Source organism: Emydura macquarii, unplaced genomic scaffold, assembly GCF_026122565.2.
Source record: "Emydura macquarii macquarii isolate MOO-44397 ecotype Brisbane River unplaced genomic scaffold, CSIRO-AGI_Emac_v2 contig_3328, whole genome shotgun sequence".
NCBI classification, from domain to species: Eukaryota; Metazoa; Chordata; order Testudines; family Chelidae; genus Emydura; species Emydura macquarii.
This window is the reverse complement of record NW_027133465.1, coordinates 7,298,351-7,322,097: the sequence shown is the minus strand read 5'-3', so window position 1 is coordinate 7,322,097 and position 23,747 is coordinate 7,298,351. Positions and strand designations below refer to the sequence as shown.

General features: G+C 40.7%; 1 protein-coding gene across 4 annotated transcripts in view; it reads right to left on the bottom strand.

Annotated features, from left to right (window-relative positions):
* The window catches only part of PPME1 (protein phosphatase methylesterase 1), a 45,096-nt gene that overhangs the window by 4,392 nt on the left and 16,957 nt on the right, over positions 1–23,747 (bottom strand). For 3 of the 4 annotated variants that reach the window (XM_067533328.1, XM_067533330.1, XM_067533329.1), the window contains exons 2-12: positions 19,747–19,840; positions 16,266–16,358; positions 12,995–13,052; positions 12,280–12,331; positions 9,010–9,164; positions 5,710–5,800; positions 5,191–5,256; positions 4,271–4,409; positions 3,225–3,354; positions 2,249–2,293; positions 941–1,005 (exon numbers count right to left, since the gene is read on the bottom strand). In XM_067533328.1, the coding sequence (XP_067389429.1) occupies positions 941–1,005; positions 2,249–2,293; positions 3,225–3,354; positions 4,271–4,409; positions 5,191–5,256; positions 5,710–5,800; positions 9,010–9,164; positions 12,280–12,331; positions 12,995–13,052; positions 16,266–16,358; positions 19,747–19,840 (988 nt within the window). Of the gene's footprint in view, positions 1–940; positions 1,006–2,248; positions 2,294–3,224; positions 3,355–4,270; positions 4,410–5,190; positions 5,257–5,709; positions 5,801–9,009; positions 9,165–12,279; positions 12,332–12,994; positions 13,053–16,265; positions 16,359–19,746; positions 19,841–23,747 lie in introns of those variants that run through there. The other variant, XM_067533331.1, reaches the window with a different exon arrangement.

The following is a 23,747-nucleotide window of genomic DNA, read 5'->3' as shown; positions in this document are numbered from 1 at the left end:
GGAACTTCTCACAAAGGGGATAAATGACTATATAATACCAAGCACACAGTAAAACCAAGTGTAAACTTGAAGAAAAAAAAAAACAACATTTTTTGCCATCTCCTCCAGTTACAATAATTCTTAAGCATGTACTCTAGTAGGTAAAAAAAAATAAGACAATTGTCATTTAATTTGGTGTCTCTTTAAGGATTAACTCAGGGCAGAAAATTACTTATATGTCATGCTTTATAAGTAATTTTTCTTCCAAACATCTCTTTATGATCAGTAAAAATATCTCCATGTTACAAGGAGGTAAACTGAGACACAGAACAGTTCAGTGACTCAAGACCACACACACACATCAGTAGCAGAGCTGAGATAAGAACTCAGAAGTTCATTTCCAGAAATGTGCTGTTTACTACACCACAGTACCATTTTATTTACCAGCACACAGGCTTATAAGAGATACTAAAGAGTCACTGTTTGTCAGTACATAAACTGCTGTAATGATGCTCATATGAAGTTTTCTAAATTTGAACTACTTGGTTTTAATAAGTCAATATCCCTCCATATAAGCAGCAACCTGCACTGAAGGCTGGAGGGGGAAGATAAAAGCTGAGGTGACCTAAAAGAAGTTAAGGATGGAAAAATCCTATGATTAAGCCACATTAAAATTACTGTCTCATTGACTCAGCTCTGGGCCACACGGCAGTTAAAGTTGTAAGATAGGTGGGATCTGTGTCTCCATAAGCAGGCTGACATCTTGGCCAGTCCAGGCTCTCAGGACAGCTTCAGGGATGTGATTTAGTCTCATCCGCTCTGTCAGTAACCAGGTCTCATAGGTGTGGTATACACAGGACCTATGAAGTTTGTCCTCACAGTTTCATATTCGTGATGGACCCATTTTGCATCTAACTTGTAAAAGAACTGCAACCAAAGCCCGCACCGCCTTGCGACTCACCTTGTCTGGAGCATCTTCGTGGACTGCATGGCCACACTGAGGGAGGACTTGCATCTGGAACTTTCCTGCAGATCAAAGAATCAGAGCAGCTGCTTTTGGTGTGAACGTATCCCTCCCTGGCAATGACTCAGGCATGCATTACATGTGACTGCAAAAGCCAATTCACTATAAATACTAAACGCAGGGACTGAATTTGTTAAGATAAAAAAATATTCTGTGCTTTTATGGACATTGCTACTAGAAATCTCAAATTCTTTACAAATTACTTTCACTGTAGTATCTGATGGGGGACTCGGGAAGCTGTGTCTGACACCTGATGTCAAACAACATGATATGTAGAGCATAAAACTTCAGCAGGATACAAGAACTTGCCTTCTTAATTCAGAGCTCCTGCACAAGTAACTAAAACCATGTTCATTCACTATCTTCCTAATTCTTGATTTCCGAGAGCTTCGTATTAAATGCCATCCCATTTTCCTGAGATGAATGTAGTTGTCAGACCTACCATGCCAGGACCTTTATCCAATCACCCATTTTCTCTTCCAATATCTGATTTCCAAAGAAATCCGTGTACACAGAAATCAGAAATTTCCAAAGAAATCAGTGATGGGGACTGGAAGGGGAAAGGTGCTAATGTAACTATCTAGCATTATTAGAGGTGTTGGTCCCAGGATATTATACAGGCACGATGGGTGAGGTAATATCTTTTATTGGGCCATCTTCTGTTGGAAACAGACAAGCTTTCAAACTTACACAGAGCTCTTCTTCAGGTCATAAGCTCAAAAGCTTGTCTCTCTCACCAATAGAAGATGGTCCAGTAAAAGATATTACCTCACCCAACTTGTCTCTTAAGCATTATTAGAAGTCTGTCAGCACCAGAAAGTGATTGTTTCAGGTGACAACAAGTGGTGCAACTAGGACCAATGGGACAGAATTAAAAGAAAACAGACTGAAAATCAGGAAAAGCTTCTTAATGACAAGACTGAGGAAATCACAGAATGATCCCCACAAGACATGACAAAGCCCCATCACTTGAATATTTAATACCAGACTAAACAAAAGCACAACAACAGACCTGCATTAGCACAAGGGAAATTGGCAAGATCGAATAACTCCTCTAGCTTCCATTAACACAGAATCATAGACAAGGGATCAGACTGTTACTCTGGGGACTAACAAAACACTTGTTTGTCTCAATATAGATTGCCCCTGGTCAGGACCATCTCAGTCTTCTTCTCCAACTCTTCCACCCTCTGCAACATAAAATCATGTGAAAGAGCATTACAGCTAACAGTATTAAATATTTACCTTGCATCTGTCCAATTGTTAGATCTTTATCCAGCCTGTCAACACCTAGAATAAAGTAAACAGATATGTTGGGGAGAAGCCAGAGAAAGTGTGTCTAGTCAGGCCCTGCTAAGACTTTGGGTGTGAAAAATGGAATAGAAACAGCATCGCGATACCTGCTAAACTGCTTCCCTGCTGCACATAAGGAGCGTACAGTGACGGGAGAGGATCACTGCCAAAAACCTGAAGGAACATTCATCCATCCATTCTCCCAAACATCTTTAAATGGAACTCAACTAAGGGGATTGGATGGTGACAGGGATTGGTCATGGAATACTGATCCTTTCAGCTTCAGGTCCTGAATTCAAATCCAGCCTAGGTCTGCAGTAACTGATTACTCCTGTCAGGTGGCTTGAGTCTCAGGGATGGTTTACACTTACCTCGCGATTTGGTGGCAGTAGACGGGAGTTACGCAAACTACACAGAGTAGTTTGTGTAACTCACGCTGACTGTTCTGCTTCCCTTCTGCACGCTGTTCATACTGCGCTGCGCCAATGGGAACAGCGTTCCCCCTCAAGAAGCGTAGCGCTACATCGACGGGTGGATTTACTCAGTCTACTTCCTGATCAATTGAGTGGGTCTAAACTGACCGCTCAATCAATCCAGAAAGATCGATCTGGTGGCGGCGAATTTGCTGCCGTCAGTATAAACACAGCCTGAATCCTAGCAGAACACTAGCTGAATCCTACAGCTGCAACACGTCAGACAAGTGAGACATGGTACACTATGGGTCAGAGCCTCTATTATGACGATACATCTATCTAATCCCACAATTACAGTCTCTCAAAGTATGTAGAAGAGCCAGGATAGAAGCCAGACTCATTATTCCCAGACCAGTATCATAGCCACAGATTCACACTTCCCTCCTCTAAAATACAGGCTGAATGTAATCAAAGTGAATGAGTGCTCTAACTAAGGAGAAAAAGGAAACACCTACCTGCTAAAAGCAGCAGCTTCGGAGTAGGACAACCGAGGAATAGATTAGATAAGCCCCTAAACCACCCATCCCAGTACTTTTCTGTTTTCGCCAGTTCGATTCGCCATGTATACAGATGTTCTTTCTTTGTCTACAGGGGAGATAAAGAGCTAAGTGTTAGCATTCAACCGAAACAACTAGTGCAGAATAAACTCAGCAAATCGCCAATTGGAAGACAAAAGTAAAAGCACAGAGTCAAATGCTGACATGACTCTAATGTCAGTTCATCCCCCATGTGGTCCTAACTAGGCAACCTTGCTTGCAAACACTAAATTATCCTCCTAATCCTAAACATGCTCACTCCATGTCACAGTAAATGAATAGGGAAACTGGAGAGAAATCTGTATGTGTTGATTAAGAGAGAGACCCTCAATTTCCAGGACTGTCAATCTGCACCTTTCACTGGAACTAAAAATTCAAACACAGTCAAAACACCTGGGCCCGTCCACGAAGCCGGGGCAAGATACAGTTTTGCATCACGTACTACTAGCTTTACTTATGGGAATAAGACTGTTAGGTTACATGATCTATACCATCCAACAGGAACTGACGAGCCTTTATAAGATGATGAAATAGTGTCAGGACCCAGCACACAGCGACTCACTGGAGCAGGTCATCTAGGAACCCCCCTTCCTTCAGGAGAGTAGTTCTTTTCTAGGTCACATGCACGGTCAAGTTCATGAACATCTAGAAACACTTTCAAGTGATAACTCATGATGTAGCCAGCAGCATGAGACTAAGGCCTAAACTCAGGCCTGAGGCAAGCAATGAGGTCACAGGAGTTACTCCTGTTTACACTAAGGCCCTAAATGAGAGCTGCACAAATGCTAGCTACTCCTTCTTGGGAGAACTTTTACATGCCGTCCTACAGGCACCTAGCTCCATGGAAGCATCTCCTTTGCTGGCTGCAGGGTGGGCCTCTTGCTCCCTGTAAATCTCCAAATACCCTGAAGATGAAGAGACTAGTGAAGGCATTAGTTCCATCAGAACACAGTGAAATTCCTCACCTCTGTATCATCTTCCTTCTTCCTTTTATTAACAGATCCTCTTCCTTCATAGTCATCTTCTTCCTCCTCCTCCTCTTCCTCCTCAATAATCCCTTCCACTATAGCTTTAGGGGCCTCAGGACTAGCAGCCTCTTCACACCTGATAAAATAGGAATGGAAACAGATTCCTTTTCCATTGTGAAAACCAACATCTTAAAGATTCTAGGAGAGACCACCTGCACCTGAGGATACAATTAGATTTTTCAGAGATTGGCTGATCTGAGGCTCTAACACATCAAAGAGAAAGAAAGGAAGAGTCCAAGTCAAATTAGCAAAATTAGCTTTTTTTATGACAATACTAGACTATAAACAATAGAAATACCTGATGCTGTTGGCAAGCATCATGGTGCTGTATAAGATTGCAATGCAATAGACATTTTAATCACCACTCAACTCCACCGCCTTCGGAGTGCAATGAAGAGCTATTTAACAATGCACAGTAGCAGGAGAACAGCAAGTGAAAAATATCTTCAGTTGAATTGGCAGGAGGAATTTAGGGACCAAATTTCTGAATGGGCATCAAGCTAGTCTATTTACGTGAGCACATCTTTGCATGGGCCATTGCACACCCACTGTTTTGCACTCTATCACTTGCATATACAAATGTTTTTTGCACAGGAAAAAAAAAAGTTATCTTTGATGGGTAACTGCATTCTACACAAGTGAAATTTTGACTGACATCCCTAAGCATAGGAACTTTGATGGCTGTAATTGGTTTAGTACTACTTTCCTCACCCACTGTGGTCAGCCTTGGCAGGTAAGTAAAAGGAGGAGTTGATATCTGCGAGAAGATTGATTTGCCTTTTGTTAAGCACACTTATGCTCTGTTATCAATTTGGGATCTTAAAACATTTAAGAAGTGTTTAGAAAACAGAACCTACTGTTTGACTTGGCCAACCATAGAAACTCTGGCTGATTCAAGATTTCTTATCTGTCCACTTTTTACACTAGAAAAAAGAAAAAAGGGGGAATCAAACATCAAGGGTCAATTGGGTACATTAATCTAGTATAATTCAATATTTAACAGGTCCAGTAATAGGCGCACAACCCATAGTTTCACAGCCCATCTAGCTCTTCCAAGTTCACCCTGCAGGCACTCATCCTGAATACAGATGTGGCGTACAAAAATTAGAGTTTCCAACATGCAACGATTATCCAGATGTTTATATGTGACAGAAGCATCTCATAAACGTTAATAACTATCTTCACAATGCCCTTGCAGGGAAGTGAAGTATAATACCCACTCTGCAGATTGGGGAATTGCATTAGTAGCCAGGAACAGAACTCAGGTCTCCAGCACTCCAATCCAATGCCTTAACCGCAAGACCATTCTCCTCTGAGATCAATTGCAGAATTAATACAATAAAAGGTTTTGAAGAGTACACAAACTTGCACATTACCTCCACTCAATTGCATTCTCAACCGACTTGAATGTTTTAGGACGGCTCCGTAAGAAATTCTGCATGCTGTTCAGTGCATCCATGGCTGTGCCTAAAAACAAATGTTTTGACTTAAATGAACCCAACATCTGACAACATCCTGGCAACAGTTCCCAGTGTGAGGGAGAGAACGGAGGCAAATTTCAGGATTTAAGACAAACCGATTAACAGAGTTACAGTCATGAACTAGACACAGCTGCTCCATACCTCAGCTTGAGTTTTTCAAAAAACTTGTTTCCTAACTCAGCAAATGAAGAAGTTACTCACCTTGTGCAGTAACACTGGTTCTTTGAGATGTGTCCCACGCTGGGAGCTCCACTGTAGATGGGTGTGCATCCCTGCACTGCTGATCGGAGAACTTTGGTAGCAGTGTCCGTTTGGCCTGCACATGTGTTCTCCTCCTCCTCCCCAAATGCTGTCATGAGGCTAACCAGTGCCACGTGGGAAACCCTCCTCAATTCCTTCTCTATTGCAGTTATTGACAAGAATTCCAAAGTAGAGGGGAGGATGGTGAGTTGTGTGGCACCCACAGGAGGACACATCTTGAAGAACCATCATTATTGCACAAGGTGAGTAACTTTCTTCTTCAAGCAGTGTCCCTTTGGGTACTCCACTGTATGAGACTCCCAAGCAGTAGCCCCCACTGGAGTCTGTTACGGATGATAGAACCATGGTGCCAAATCTGGCACCTGTAGCAGAGTCCCCTAATATGGCATAGTGTTCAGCAAAAGTGTGTGCAGGTAGCCAGGTAGCTGCTCTACAGATTTCTGATGCAGAGATACCCTTGGAGAAGGTTATGGTGGTCAGTGCCGTGCTCGGCATCTTGGCAGTTGTTAGTGCCGTAACAGTTTTTGGTGCCAACATAGGTGCCATGGGTTGTGTCAGCACCGTGGTTTTCTTCGGTGCCCCATTTGTGCCATGGGGTCTGATGGTGCCATGTCAAGTGCCGCTGACGACTGGTCCAACAGTTTCCGCACCACGGTGCTGTGTTGGAGGACAACAGTTTTTGTTTCTCAAATCCTCACCCTGACTACTGAGGTCTTTGGGTAGCACGGACCTAGTCATACCTGAGGAACCTGATGCCTCTTTGGTATGCTGTTCAAAGGACAGCCTCTTAGGTGAGCGCCTTCTCCTGCTACCCTGGCAAAGAAAAGACGATGCGGTTCTTTTTCTCGGGGTGCATTCTGAGGGAGCCTTGTCCGGTCCCAGGTCAGAGAAGAGTCTGAGGGATTTTTCCGTAAGTATAAATTTTAGTCTGAGATCCCTATCTCGCCTGACCCTTGCCTTGAGATTTTTACAGTGAGTACACTTTTGGGGCACATGTATACACTGATTGTCCATCCGACACTGGTATGGCATCTCTACATGAGGTGCATCTTTTGAATCTTGGGGAGCCTGGAAATTGTGTCTTTTACTGGTACGCAATATATTTTGTTGGCCCGCTTACATGCTGGTGGGACCGACAGAGGGGTCTGCCATATGAGTTTGGTAGGGTCCATGAGGACCTCATTAATAGGGAGGGCTATTCTGGATGAGGCAGAAGAATGTAAATTGTCCACTAGTTTGGTATGACTCAGTCTGGGGATCAGAGGGATGATATGGTTGTGGTCCATACTGGAATTGGGCACCATATGGCAGGTGAGAAGCGTGATGGGAGACCAGGTGCTTTTGCTCATTATCTGACTCAGTGGACAAAAAGATGGTGCACTGCATGAAATTGCCAGTGAGTCTTGAGCTCCAGGTGAACTCGGTACTGGGGGCCCAGGACTGTGCAAAGGTGAATCCGGTGCATCAGACACCGAAAGGCCTGTCACGTACTGAAGTCAGGCGGTGCAGAAGGTGTCGATACTGGGGGTGGATGTCAGTGCCAAGATGTCTGCTCCAAAGTCGTTGGTGATGCGTACCCAATAGTGCAGTCCACCAATGCCTGGCGTGCTGAAGACTATACTGACATCTACATCTGTACCGAAGGAGCCTTCCCCTGAGCGCATTTTCTAGATTTCTCATGCCCAGTTGGAGATAATTTTCGACTTGGTCAGGGCTCGCTGTGCGAACTCATGGCCTTTTCTTAGAGGCTTTGCCTGAGTGGCTCATGGACGTCTTCTTGGGCTTACCTCACTTAGAAGTAGAGAGTTGCGGTGTGGTTTCCCACTGTCTGGAGTCTTGGTGTGGCTTGGAGGGTGGTTGAGTGTTTAGTTGGAATTTAAGTCTCAGTTCTTTATCCTTTCTGGATCGGGGCTTCAGTTGTTGGCACAAAACACTTCTGTGGGATGTGGTTCTCTCCAAGACAGCAGGTGCATTGAGAATGTGAGTCCATCACTGGGATAGATTTCTGGCAACTGAGACACTTCTTGAAGTGAACTGGGCATACCTTGTCCAGGGGAACCCCAGACAGGGGTCGAAGAAAAAACCAAAGTCTAAAATAAAGTTTTGGGAATTTTTTTTGTTTTGTTTGTTTGTTTTAAGTAATGAAAGATAAAGGGGTAAAGAAAAGAAAGGGAAGCTCCAAAAGGTAGCTAAAAATTAACAATTCTGAAGTTACAATCCATTAACAGACAGCTAACGCTCTGTCTCTAGCTGGGGTGGTTGAGAAGGAACTGAGGAGGGTTCATCCACATAGCACGGGTTAGCCTCGTGGCAGAACATGAGGGGTGGGGCGGCATGTGCATGGGCCGAACAGACACTGCTACTGAAGCTCATCAGAAGTGCTGGGACGAAGACACACCTACAATGGAGCACCCATAGGGACACTACTCAAAGAAGAACTGTAAGTTCTTTGCTTCCCTCATCCACATTTTTAATAGCTCTTACAACTTTCTATCATACAATAAATCTATCAGCAAGATTTTCATCAACTGTAATAGTATCGGGAATTTCGTAGGCTGCTGCCATTAGGGGGTTAACATGTCATATTTGAACAGGTCTGATATTTCAGACAGTAAAGAGCAGTGGTGACAGTATTATATGGTTCAGTAACACTCCTCACCCATCATTGTCCTGGTTATAAGAATGGGTGTCACACTGCAATCACGATAAACAAAATCAATGGAAAAGTCCAGCTGGGAAAACCAAAACAAAAGGCAAGGTGATACTAACTATTCTGTACAATAGTTGGTATGTCCATTAGAGAAGAGAAACCTTCATATGTTTAACCCAACTGGGTAAGACCTCCCATGCCCAACAAAGTTAATAGGGGAGAAGTGGGAAAGACAGAACATAAGACAATACTGTTCAAGAGCATAAAAAAAAAAAAAACTTTACCTTCCACAACATCAATCATGCAAAGACCCAATAAACTGGGGATCAGATTGGAAGCTGCTGTGTGCACTGCAATGGCTCCACCCATACTGTGCCCAATCAGCATGATTGGAGGAGGGAGGTCCCCGTACATAGCTTCAACCACGTTTCCAACATCTCTGGCAAATGAAGAGACAGAAGGTTGGTATTCCCCACTCGCAATACGTTTCTGAAGCAGATTTGTAAAAACGCACAGTGAGGGGAATGGAAAAATTCAATATGAAGAACTTGCTCTGAACCCTCTGCTTTTATTTCCTACTCTTCCCTCAGACTGAGTTTCTTTGCACACTTGCCTTTTACCTTTTAAGTTAGATCATCTACTCCAATGGTAATAGATATAGAAGTCTATCCTCTTATCAATGGCCAATGAGATTTAGGCCCTCATTCAGGCCCTCATTCAGGAAAGCCTTCAAGCAATGTTTAACATTAAACAAGTGCTTTCCTGAATCAGGGATATAAGCATGCAATTCCCGTTTCTGTTAACGGTATATGCTGCCTAAAAAATAAGTGGGAGAATAGACCACCCTGCCCCAGGTCTCTGGAACATGAAAGAAACTACAGGTGAGAACTAATCAATTCTCCTACTTGAGAGAATAAACTGGAGTCAGGAGGAGTATACTGTATTCTCAACCCTAATCAATGAGAAACTAATCAAACCCCAATCACCAGAATTGCAAGAGACTGGGAATGTACAACATAAGTAAAATGTTCTCTCTCTGGAAGGTAAAAACTGGACTTTAAATGCACAGGGACATTATGGACTGGTATGAAGACGGAGCACCAAGCATATTGTTATATTCAGGTTCTTATACCACACTTGGCACTGCAGTAGCTGAGCACCTTTTGGTGCAACACATCCATCAGTAATAAAGCTAAGAATTGAACTTCGTTGGAGAAAGAGAACAGAAAGTAGTTTAAGGGACATTCAATTTAAAAAAAAATGTATACAGGATTCCTTGGCTGTAAGAATTCACCATAGGTGTTGGAAACACAAACAGCATAGTGCCTGGTGCATGAAAGTCACAAAGCAAGACTGACTAGATTGTTTCTCTCTGTCCAAGCTGAGAGCAGAGAAAAAACAGGCACATATAGCATCAGCGGTGAAGAATAATTTAAGGTATTAATAGGTTAAAAAAATATTTAAATATCTGATTTTTTTTAAAATGGTTTCCTTTGAAAATGCCAGAGGATTTATGAATCTGAAAAGTTTAATGCTCCAGTTTAAAGACAAACTGGAAATAGCTTTTGAGTCCATCATTAGGAGGGCAGGAAGATTTAAAATGAAAGGCTGCCGATTTGTTCAGTCCCATATTAGCACTGCTCCAAATCTGAAAAACGATCATTGCATATGGCAGCTCCGCAGGACACTCACACGCACGTCAGGAGCTGACGAGATATGAGAAGCAGCAATAAGGTGCACAATGTCAAAATCTATTTCACAGATGGCCTCCCTGTAACAAACCAAGCGGGTTTGTTTGTATGAAGGACTTTGTAACCTTCAGGACCGATTGTAGTAGTTAGGAGAATCTCTCTGCACTAAACGTGGGCATTAGATAATATTTTTAGTGGTAAGTAATTGCTTCTTTCACAGCCTGTCACAAAAGAAGGGTTTGCATTCAGAAGCAGGTCACTGCAGTTTGATTAAGCAGATCTCTCCATGCCTGAAAGTCTCATTCTGTGCAGGACACGCTTTCTTGATGCAGTGGCTCCAAACAGGGCATGATTCACACTCAGCCTTCACCCAAGGGTGAGGGATAGGTATGGAAAAGGAATCTTTCAAGTGATAGACAACTGACCCATGTCAAGATGGATAAGCAGCGTTATTTGAAATACAGGCTGAACTATTAATGGAAAGAGTTTTTTCCTGTACTGAAGCCATGCACAGTGCACCTAGATACTACAGTGAGTAGAGTCATACAAGAACCAGACCCTGAGCAGGTGTAAATCAGTGTGGTTTCACTGGCTTCAGTGGAGCTACTCCAATTTACACCAGTTTTGGATCTGGCCCTAAGTGTGTGTATTGTGACTTCCAGAGCTCCTCCAGGAACAATGAGTAAAGGAAAAAATAAGTAACAGGGTGTGAATTCTCTCCCTGACAAAATTGGTAAAATCCTGGGCAGAGAGGGACAGTGGAAAGTTGAGAGGACAGGGTTGGAGGCAGAATAGTTCATCAGGAGAAATAGTGAGAAGGAAGGAAATCTATATGCTTGCTGTTCTTTTCTCAGAGGCATTTCAAAGCAAAGAAATGACTCCAGGACAAAGCCAAGGCTGGAGGCTAGTGCATAGGACAGAAAGTCATGGGAGAGGGAAGCACAGGCTCAAGTGCAGTGGAGAAGGTGGATCTGGGGATGGAGACAGTCACAGGGGAGCATGGTTGGTGAGGGAGGTATTCTGCAAGTGGAGAAAGCACACTTTCATTTCTATCTTTTCAAACATCAAATACTAAGAAATAGTGTAAATTCCACATTAAGGATGAAAAATTAATTATCCCCCCACCAAAAAAATTAAATTCCAAACAATAAGTGCATTCCTGAATGTTAAGTCTGTCAAAATGCATAATCTGTACCTGGATAGTACAGTAACGAACAGCTCTACATCAAAGTTTCAATTTAACAGGGAGAAATCCAAAGAATATCATACAACATATGAACAAAGTGGCTGAGCTAACAGTGCAGTAAAACACTCAAATTTAGCAGTTAGCTTTGATGTTACATTAATTTTTTTATGGAAAGAACTTTTTTAAAAATGAGTTAAAACTCTGCTAAATTGCAGATGGGTTTTAACTGAGGGAGTTCTTAAAAAAGACTAAAAGGGAGAAAAATTCTAATGTGGGTCCGGAGCATTACCATCTTTAAATGTTCATAACTTTTAAATCACGAAAGGGAATCTCCTCACCAGCTTTACGTTTCAGTGAGATCGATCGAACAAGTCAAGTTTGAAGTATCTAGCATCAACTGTTGGAATTATGATTTCAATTTGTGGCTAAAACAATGTTGCCAAACTTTCCAAAAAGGAAGGAAAGTTATGAGCCATTTGAGAAGGATGAATTAGAATGAAAAGTGGACTCAGCTTAAGTTCTAGTGCTCCCTTAACATGACTGGTATGTACGATCTCTTCATAGAAGGAAAACTGAAGGTGAATAAAAAGTTTATAAGAATTATAGAACAAAGAACTGGGAAAACAAGAATTTGGGAAAGTATGAAATGACTAAAGAAACAACATAAACTTCCATACTTTGACATGGTTTCTGCAGACAGATCTTCAGGATTCCTAACTTTTGTTTCACCTGCAAACCAAAAATTAAACAAAAAAAGTCAAATTAAATTAAAGCATACTATTAAAGCAGATTAAAAATCTTCAGAATCCTCAAGACTTAAATAGGAGCAACTATAAGTCCAGATATAATAAAGTTTTTCTGTAGATATTAACTAGGTAAGGTAATAACTGTGTGTCTGCAGCATCTCTTCACAGCCATCTTGGATAACAAACTTTTAAAGACTAATAAAATGCTTGATACTTTATTACATTGTAGTTCAGACGTGGGAAACTATGCCCAAGTAAGGTCATATATTGAAAATTTCAGATTGAGGATCATCCCTGGGTTCTTATGAAGAACGGCTTACACACTCATCTTTTACATAGTAGTTGGGCTCACAGAGACTACCGATCCCAGCACATATAGGGAATCAAGCTGGAGCATCATACGCAGGCATGGGGAATCTCCACCTCTGTCTGATACAAAACAGCAGCCACTAGCTTTATTGTGGAACTCCGTGGGCCACATTCTTTCCACTCCCACCTTGGTTACAGTGTAGCAATGCTTTGATTATGTCATAGGTAACCTATAAACTCAGATATTTGAAGGGGTAATTCAGTTAAATCTAATTTAAATTCAAATGTGAACATAAATAAATAAACATGAATTTGATTTTAAATTTAATTTACTTACCATGACTTCTGAGATCTAATGCCACAATTCTACACTGAATCCTGTTAATGATCGCAGACTGCAAGAGGGACAAAGATATACAATTTGCAAACTGCCACACCTCATCTAAGAAAGGGGTTCACAATAGTGAATGAATAAGTGCAAGAGAAGCAAAAGCCAAGATGGTGTGTCAAAGAGAAACTCCATTGTCAGTGACAATGCTGAAGCAAGATTGGATGAGGAGCACAGAGTAGCCATGAAGAGAAAGTTGAAGCAAGAATATTTAAAATAAGTGATCTTTAATCATTTTTTTAAAAAAGCACCATCCTTTTCACAATCACTCAATTGATTCCCAAGGATATTTTTTTGCCCTAGGTTCCATATCACAGACAAATGAGAAATCAAATTTCTTCAGATAACTTTCAATCTCTACAACACCTCTAAAAACTGAAGTGCAGTAATAGTATTATACACACTGAAGTTCCCCTTTCAAGCCCCCATGTTCCAAAATTAGTACTGCCTCCACAGTAGGCAAGAAGCTATAGCAGCTGCTTTACAGCACAAACTCAATTCCCTTTCAAATAATGGAATTTTACAACACCACTGAAATATACCAAATTGAGTGTTCCCTTCCTCCTTTGGGTTACTAACAAAAGACGATACTTTTTAAAGTAACACCAGACTGTAATAAGATCAAGCCTCAATATTTGTTCCTGCCATCTAAATTTACATAAAAGTTATTTCACGCATTGTGGTGATTAAGTGGCATTCTGTACTGAATACAAGGCTTCAAAAATAGGTTTTTGTTTTGGGAAATCAATCATTGAAATCACGTCCCAGTCGTAGTGGTGAAATGTGTTCAAAAGCTCTTAACAAATGGAAGAGCAAAGAGCACCGTCTATTTGATAGGCAGAGATTGACAGTTACGCTGATCTGATATTTCAGAACTTATTATGTTCAAGTCCAGGGACAATACACTGCTGGACTAAGGGACTAAAGACAGTATCTCATACCCACTAGGACTAGAAATGGATGCCTTATTCCATTCAGATATGAGAATCCCTTTCTATCACTGGTATAGAGCATTCATTTCTAGCCCAGTATGTCATGAGATATTGGCCATTAAAATTACATCAAATTACATCACTGAGTACTACTTTTTGTTTCCTTTTCCCAATTCCAAAATAATTGTGGCAGCCACAATCTAGAAACATACTTTAGACCATTTAAAATCAACTTGGAAGCCCAGTTTGCCAATAGTAAAAAACTAAATTAATTTAACCAGCAGTTTGAGGTCATCTGCTAAAAATCACAATGTAAGATAATAAGGGAAGTTCTCTTATGACCTTGACTTACCAGACAGAACAGAAATGCTTTGGTGAGACAAATACATCCATGACCATTACATTTTCCAATAATGTGCAGAGAGAGAAAAATAGGTAGATTCAGCTTATACTGATTTTATTTACAGCAGCTTACCTAGATGATTTTTATTTAAAAAAATCTTTCATCCCAAACATTTAACATATGAATGACTACAGCAAACTTTCATTAAAAATATACACAAGGAATAAAGCAGAATGGAATGGATTAATTGTCTCTGTAGTTTTCTCCAACTACATAGTTTTTGTGGGTCTAGGGCAAAGTCAAATAGCATGCATTCTGTATACTATAACAGCCAAGTCCAGTAACTGCACAGATAACTGACATACTATAAGTTACAATGGTGTAACTCTGGAGTTTATTCTACTGACTTTAGAGGAGTAACTCCAGATTTGGTGTACATACTGGTGTAACAGAGTAGTATTTAGCCCTGTTATCAGAAGTATAATCTTAGAAAGAATGGAAGTTGCTTGCAAACAAGATGGCGCTCTTTCACTCAAGGCTTGAGAAAAATGTAAATTTGGGTTTCATCGTCAAAACTCTACCCTTAAAAAAGCCCAGTCTTAAAAAACTGGATTCACTTTAGAATTTGTAAGCGGCTCACATACCATGGTGATAAGTATTAAATTAGCAGAGAGGGAGTGAGTCACACATCCCAGTGACTAGTGTTCTAGAAGCAAGTGGGAACATAGAATTTAATGAGAAAGTGCTGAAGTTTCCATACTAATTTGAAAAACACTTGCCCCTCAACTCAGGTCAAGCTTTAGTTGAGAAGATGTGGGTAAACTGAGGCTATACATGCAAGAGAACCTAGCCTGTCAAATCACTGTGAGGCACCCAACACACTACCCCACATATCCAGGCATTTTTACAGCAACCCCACCCCTCTTAGTAGATGACTATAACATGATTTATGGCTAGGTGCATGACTGCCGGTTTATTCAATGGTGATCATCGTAGGACTCTGAAACGCCTGCTTCTAAGTATTGTAAACTGTTTGTTTGTTCATTCCCATTACTTGTGTGGACCTTTATTCAAAAGGTCTAAAGTGTCACTTTGACTGTGATGGCCCAATTGAAAGAGGACTAATACCACAGTGAAAACTGCATGCGACTGGTGTGTGTATCTGATCGGTTTAAGGTTTTTATAAAGTTCACAGACACTTCAGTAAAAGATGCCCTCTAAAAACCTTAGACTAGATAAAGAGAGACAGAGAGACTCGCCTACCAAGCACAAGATCCACAATTAGTGGTGGTGGGTTAAAAGTCAGGGTCCCAAGTACAGCTCCATATGCTACTACTGGTTGGGCTTAATCCTTTGGCTTTATATATAATAAAAATTTGTTGGAGGGGAAAATGTTAAGCCATGAACCTTGCTCCCTTTGACATGACATTAGGTTAGATTTCAGTGTTTCTCAAGCATTGAGAGTTTCTGAGTAAACATTCAAGCCTGGTCATCATGTGGGGTCATCAATGCAAGTTCGGTATTGTCAAGGTGAAAATAAGATAGCTTAAAACTTATTCCTTTCCATTAAAGATTGACAATGACATCTTCTTGTTATTTGTGGAAAGTCAGTTTGGGAAACTGGTTTAACTGTGATGAGCAAGATCCTGGAATCTCAGATTAAAACAGGTCAGAGTCATAGCAGTTGCTGTTGCTTTGATGAAGATCCAGATCCTAATTGCTGGCAGGCACTCATCCTTTGATGTGTTTTGCTCATGTAATGTATCTACTGCCCATGATACAGAGTCTGAATGCATTAGTCAAACAGACAGGCAGATTACAAGGTAAGAAGACTTTTCTGAATTATCTTTCCCATGTTTAGCAAGGCTTCATATTTTTTTATGTCATTCATGGATGGAAGACAACATTTGTATAGATATACTTCTACTTCCATCAACTTACTTACCGTAAACACAGCCCAGGAAAGAGCAGAATGACCTCCGCCATGTAACAAAAGTAAGACAGGGCCCTCCAATCCACTTTTATAAATTCGAAAAGTGTATGAACAGTTAAGGACAAAAAGTTTCTTAATAAAATTATCTGAAACAAGCTACTGAGTTAGACACCTCACAGCACATACAAGGTTATCAGCACTATATTACCACACAAAAAAGCCTCAGTTCTGCCCTCTGTTCAATAGGTTTGTATGGAATGATGGCCACTGGTGATGGAGAAAGGTGATGGTGATGATAATGGCTAACTTTTCAGGTTGTTCAGCAAGGGATGGTGTGAGAATATGGATGGTCAGATGTACATTCTGTATTCTCTCTATCTACCTTGCTGGGTTAAAGTGTTTATGACTTTGCTAAATGTATTAATAAACGATTGTAAATACAAAAGGGCTCCTCAAGCGTGAGTGTTGCAACTGTGCACATCCAGGTTCCCAAGTGAATAGTAATTTTAATACTACTGGGTCTGATTTTGGGACAAGAACCTGTCAAAACTCACAGTGGTAATTGAGAATTCTTAAGTAATCGATTAATAAATAATCTATATATCAGGCTATAACCAAAGATGAAGTTTAGCCCATATTATCCACCTAGCCCATATAACTACTTCGCTATCTGTGTCCCCTCCATCCCACACTCTATTCTATTCCTTACCTCCTCGTTACTCACCCTCTCTTCCATGAAAATAGTAGCTGTACATAATGTGTAGCAAAAAGCAAATCAATGGGAATAAATGAAGGTAAAAGCTTGGAATGCTCAGGACACTGTTGAGGACCACAAATAGTTTTTGTCTAACACGCTCTGCCATTACTTGACAGAGGAAACAAACTTAAACATGGTCACTCTGGGCAATAAAATTACCCTTGGGAATCCATGAGGCAGTATAGTGCCTTTGTTAAAGTAAATGATGTCTCCCTACAGCCTATCTTCATATGCTGGAAAGCCAGCTAAAAGAGTAGCAATTATCTAGAGCAGTGGGTTTCAGCCTATGGTCCGTGGACCCCTGGGGGTCTGCAGATCATGTCTAAGATTTCCAAAGGGTCCATACTGCCATTTGAAATTTTTTAGGGGTCCGCAAATGAAAAAGAGGTTGAAAACCACTGATCTAGAGGTAGTGTGGGCTAGGGTAGGACACCGGACTGGGAGTCAGGAGCTCCGGGCTCTAATTCCCAACTCTGCCACAGATTGATTGGACAAGTCACTTCACTAGAGCAAGTCAAAATACAAAATTTCTGTTTACAGGGTAATTCTGACATGTTGAAGTTTTTGTTTTGATTGGAATAAAAAGTAGAAATTCAAAAATTTCCCACAGAAAGGAGATGCCGAATATTTTTCATTTTGGAAAAATCAAAATGGTTCTGTTTTTTCCTCTAAGTGAAATGGAGCAGCCAGCCACACCTGACTCCCAGGGACCCTCCCTGCCAGAGAGCAAGGAGCTAGAACCCCTGATAGCCCTGGCTCCAGCCAGGCTCCTGGTTGCAAATCAGAGCCTGAAAACCCTGAGAGCTCCTACCAGGCTCCCTGCTGCTGAGGAGCTGGGGAGGTAAGGCAGTTTCCATTGGTATGGTTCAGTATCAATGAATTGGCCTTTCTGGTGCAAAATTTCCAACCAGCTCTACATTTTCCTTTTCATATCTCGTATTTAAAATGTAACCTTCCGGACAGGGAATGTGTTTACTATGTCTTTGTACAATACCTAGCATAACAGGGCTCCAATTATGGTTAGGGCCTCTAGGGCTACTGTAACACAAATAAATCACTAGAAACTCCGAAACCTGGGAGAGCTGGGGTTTAAAATATTTTGGGAGAAAAGTCTTTTACAGTAGGGTAACATGTACTCAGAAAAGTCCCTTTTAATTTTTTATATTGCTTCATAGGTACACATGATGCTTTACAAAAAGAGAAAGACAAGATATGTGGCCTGAAGAATTCACAACATAAATTATACAGAACACAATTCAAGAGAGAACAGAGTGGACAGGAGTGACAAGCTAAGTAGAGAGTTACTCAGGTTGCTTCCATAATTATTTTAATAATCTAAAGCACCACACACAGTTCTGGAACTACAGAAATAAAAAAGGTTCTTGGCTCTGCATTGAAATTTGGCTTCGTATCAGCCGGGTAAGGTTTTATTTTTCCTCTCACTTCACCGTTGAGAATTTTTTAAGTTATGCTAATTTGTACAAAGTCTAATCTACAGAACTGCTACTTTGCATGTCTCCAGTACCTCTTATTCAAGGATACTGAAGCACTTTACAGACATTAAGGTTTAGAACAGCCCTGACAGGTAGGTTTTATCCCCATTCTACAAATGGGGAAACAGAGAGAAAGAGCTTGGTTAAGGTCATATAGCGCATCTGTGGCAGAGCCAGGTAAAGAACCCAGGACTCATTCTTGGTCCTGTGCATTAGCCTTCTTTTTGCTCCCCTTTTCTCCTGAAACTGAATGGTTCAAGGGACCTCCATGGAAGTTGGACAGATTCATCACTTGGCTCCCAATGGGGAACCCAGAGCCAGCCACTGCAGTCCACAGAATGGGCAGAGGAAGGAAAAGCATTCAGGAAATGTACAGTTTCAGAGTCTCTCTCAGGCAGTCTCTGCTGACAAAGTTTTTTTGAACCCTGGACAGAATTGAATGCTGCCATCATTCCAGGGGAGGGCGGAGGTAGTACCACAGAAGCTCTCAACCTAGTTATGGATCCTCGTTCTCTCTGGAAAGGGAGATCCTCCCCCATTCCCAATGAGTATTGCAGCGAGTGGTACATTGCTAAAGGGCATCACTCATCCACAGGCTGAACATGGTGAAGAGTAAGAGGAGTTCAGTTTCTTTATGGAAGAGATGTTTTCCCCTGGTTAATTTGGTGCTACTGAAACAGTGTCTCATGCCTGGCTCTCTCTCATCCCAGTACAGGCACACAGCCTAAACTTCTCCCACACAGCTGTGCCAATGCACCTCAATCCTGACCTGCAACTCATTGTGTTATCCCTGTCACAGTCTGAACAGAATGATAATTGCACTAAAAATTGTGGGGTTCTTGTGTAATGACGACAAACCAACACTAGAAGAGTGGCCATCCCAGGAACATGTACTAAACTGACAACTTATTTTTTGGGTGTGTGAGAATTTAATCTCAGATCTTCAGAGGAGAAAGGCCAGAGTATCAACATACTATTACCTAGGTCCCATGGACACTGTTTTGAATGAACAAACATTAAATGAAGTGAGAAAGCAATACCAAGAAGCCAACCTTTCTACATATTTTCCTTCTGAAATCTAATTTTTGGTATACAGGTGTTGCCTGTGGCAGTAGCACTGAATAACCTCAAGGAAAAGACAGGTACAATTAAAAATGTAAAAGAATCCCAGATAAGCTCCAAGATGCACAATACCACCAGTCACTTGAGATCAGGAAGAATTTAGTCTGGGGGAAAAGGATATATCCTTGCCATTTTCATTTTCAACCACAACATCTTCCATAGATTCAAAGTACTGGCTCCAAGGGACTGGGGAAAAATCTCGTTTCCTTCCAGGACTGCAAAACAAAATTTTTTGCAAGAGTTTAAGTATTTTAAAATCTTTCACTTTTAAATTGCCATAAGGTGATGAAACAGCATGTTTTAACAACATACATGTCACAGTAACACTAGACAGAGGTGTAGGATAGAAAGTGAAGGATACTTTACCTGTAATTTCCTCATACAGTATTAACAGTTTTATAGTCATTAGCCAATCCCCTTTACCTCCCATTAGTTTTTTTGGGTTTTTTTTTTTTTTTTTTTTTGGTTTGTTTTGGGGCAAATCAAAGAGAAACAAAAGATAGAAGTAGTGGAAGCTGTGAAGGCGAGAATGTTTTCCCACAAAGTAATATTGAACAAGACTTTAAATGATAATGAAATGGTTACTACATACAGGTCATATTCTATTCTTGATCTTTGTGCAAAGTTCCACTAACATCAGGATTTCCATTGTTGATTGAGAATAGCATACAGTCCTAACTTTATGCTTCAGATCAAGGACAATAATTAAAAATGCAATTTGGCTGTCTTCAAAAACCAGCTTGACAATTTTGGATTAAACAAAGTCAGCTACTTAACCAGGGTGATTATTAATCTAGCATGGTTTCTAAATAAAGATATTCCACATCTGATAAATCAGCATTTGTGATAACAGAGTTGTGGCAACAACAGTCTCCTCTTGTTTCATAGTGTAGTTAGTACCAATGAGGATCGTCTAGAAAGAGAAAGCAAATTTCACTGTGGCTGAGTAGCTAGTGCAGAGGTTGGGGGGGAGAGGAGGGGGGGGAGTGAGGCATATGGGGATTTGCCTACTTAATGCCAATTAACATTAATGGGAATGGAACAGCTAGATCCAGGCTAGAAGTTTACAAAAGAATTTTAATAAAACACAAGTTTCCTGGAACCTAGGATATTAAATAAAACATGTATGTACACAGGTCTAATACCTAAATGATATATACACTGCAACATTACCAAAGTTACACGGACGTCAAATATGATTAACTCCACAAGAGCCAGCAAATTCAGAGTCTATGTTTCCACTTCTATATTGTCTCAGCTGTGCCTCCGGACTGTGAAGATTTGATCAGTGTACCAGTAACAAGCAGAGTGTACTCAATAACAAGCAGAGAAGCAGTTTGGAGGAGTGTTATAACAGGAGCAGCATGGATGAAACTAAGAATAGTGAGATAAAAATCAAGCTGTCAAGAGCTTGCCTGGATTGTGTAGGCAAAGAGACATTACAGGGGCACTCTATACTAATAGAAAATACCAAACTTTATTTTTCAAATAATTTGTTTCCCCTAGTTGACAAATAGAACATTCCATAATAAAACATCACTAGGAAGGATATTACTCTAATAAAGTGTTTCTCAACCTTTTCAGATTGGCGATACCATATCTGAAGTAAAAAATATTCATGATTTGCTTCGATTTTTTACTCTTTTCTTGTAAGTGTATCAATGGTAAGCCTATATCACTAGCGTGTTTTGAGAGGTTGACAGAATACTTGACCTTGAGATGCAAGGAGTATGGGAGCAAGATTTTCTTTGTTTTAGATTTTAAGAGAGTTTTAAATGCCTTGCAATCCTCTGGATTGCCTTTTGTGAATTTCCCTGGGGGTCATGGTTGAGAAACACGGTTCTAGCTTCACCAAAAAAAGTGAATAATTGGCCAATTGAGTGATCCAATTGGCTGAATATTCCTAGGTATTTAATAGCACATGTTGGGTTACACATTGGGGAATTACAGCCCAGAAATCAAATTTTGTTTCATGAACAGACATCTGGCAAATCATTTCCAAAGTACTCCATGAAAGAGCACTGTACTGTGTTACCTGCACTGTGTATAGCTGAGAGACTCATAAGGAAGCTGTCATCAGTGGAGGGAACAAGAAAGGGCCTCTTTTCATGCTAATATTATTGGCTTAGAAAACCAGTCTCAAACAATGGACTCAGAGCACAAGTCCAGGCATCAACGGCTAGATTGAACAGATTCAGCTGATGGAACAGATGAGTTCCTGCTTACATCAGGTCCAGAGAGACCTTACGTATTATTAAAGTGCCAATCAACTTTGTATGCAAGTGACTGACCCCTATAGTGGTTCTCTCTACGTTGAGGGAGATAAGGCACATCAACAAGGTAATATGCACTGCTCATGCCCCTGTGGAATCTTTTTTGTCTTTAGAAACAACTTTTTTGTCTTTAGAAGAAACAGATCTCCTGAGCTTTTCAGCATTATATTCAAACCAAACCATTAAATATGAAATACCACCACCACTCTGGAGCATTCAGCACATAGCACTCAACAGGCAAAGGTGTTAGGAGGCACTACAGCTCCCTTCTAATGTAAACATTCACGTCCCTGTCCACCAAAAGCAGTCCCTTTTACCCCCACTCAGTCACAGATCTCAGTTGGTGCAACATCCCTTTATGTGGCCACTGGTGACTTCCTATCCAGCACTGAAAAGCCCCAGAGACTGGAGCCTGAACACAGAGGCGATAAAGCAAAGCTTGGTCTTTTGCAATAATGCACTTTTCCAACATGTGAATAATATCCTTTATTCACTATAGGGGGAAAACACAATATTACAGCAAACAGACTTACTCCCCCACTTATAACAAGGATCTAGCCTCCAGCCCTGTTCATTTACAGGTCTATCACTAGGAATTGCAAGCAGCATGAACTAGCAATTGCACCAGTAAGAACTACACTTTGAGACCTGAAATTAGTAACAATACACTGAAGTAATGAGATGCCCCACAAAACGCAGCCTGTTCTGGAGTATGAAGCTGTCAGAGACATTACACAGTACAGTACTCAAAACAGACGCACTCCATTTACAAGTCTGATTATTTTTTCTAATGGTCATAGCAGCCAACTCAACCAGGAACCTAAAAATCCAGCTGTACCCATGCCCTCTCACAGGCTCTCTCACCCTTATATCACCACTACTAAAAAGAAGATTCTACAAAGGAAACTTTGCAGAATCAACAGAATTGTTAACAAAGGACAAAAATCTCTCTGTGTTAAACTCATTTAACAGGACTAACAAGGCAAAAGCTTTGTTTGGTAATGACAATCAAGCAAGACAAATGCAGCAGAGAGAATAAGTAACAGTACCATTTTTAACTGTCTTTTTTCTGTTTCTATTCTGGGGAGGGCAATCAGCAGAGAATATTAAAATCAGGACTTGAAACATCCACTTCCCACAGTTAGAAGGAAATCTTCCCTGTTAAATGTGGGATGTTTCTGCAGAATTTCAACTTTCATTTAAAAAAAAAAAAAAAAGAAAGAAAAAGAAAAAGAAAAGGGAAGGGAAGGAAACTTGAAACTTTGTAAAAAAAAAAATAAAATCTATTTTCCATTATATTTTTAGAATTGGACTTCAGTATTATTCCTTGTTATGCTTCAATTAAAAGGATGGCATCTTAGAACTACTTTAAAATAATGATAAATCCTGTTCTCAGCTTCCTCATTTTCTGAATGTGAAAACTAGATTTGAATACTAATGTTGAGGATCTAGCTGGTTGAAAGGAGTAGAGATGTAGGACACACCTATGGATAACTGCTCAGTCCAACCTGTAAGAAAAATCAGTAAGCCCACAAAGATCTGCATTCATTCAAGAAAGAAAGATTATCCTTGCTGGGGACTCTATACTAAAGGCATGTCTAAATGATGAGTTAGTGCGTGGCAAAGTAGGGTGCAAATCTACAGCACTTACACGCTATGCACTAACTCTGTCCATATGGACTCTGCTACTGCGTGCTAAAAATTCCCTGGAGCTCTTTGAAAGAACATTCTGCAAAAGCGACAGGCAAACAACAGGATACTGTACTGTTTTCTCAGTGCCAAGACGTAAGGTGGGATGCTAAGGGCTGGTCTACACTAGAGAGTTTTGTCGACAAAAGTCAGCTTTTGT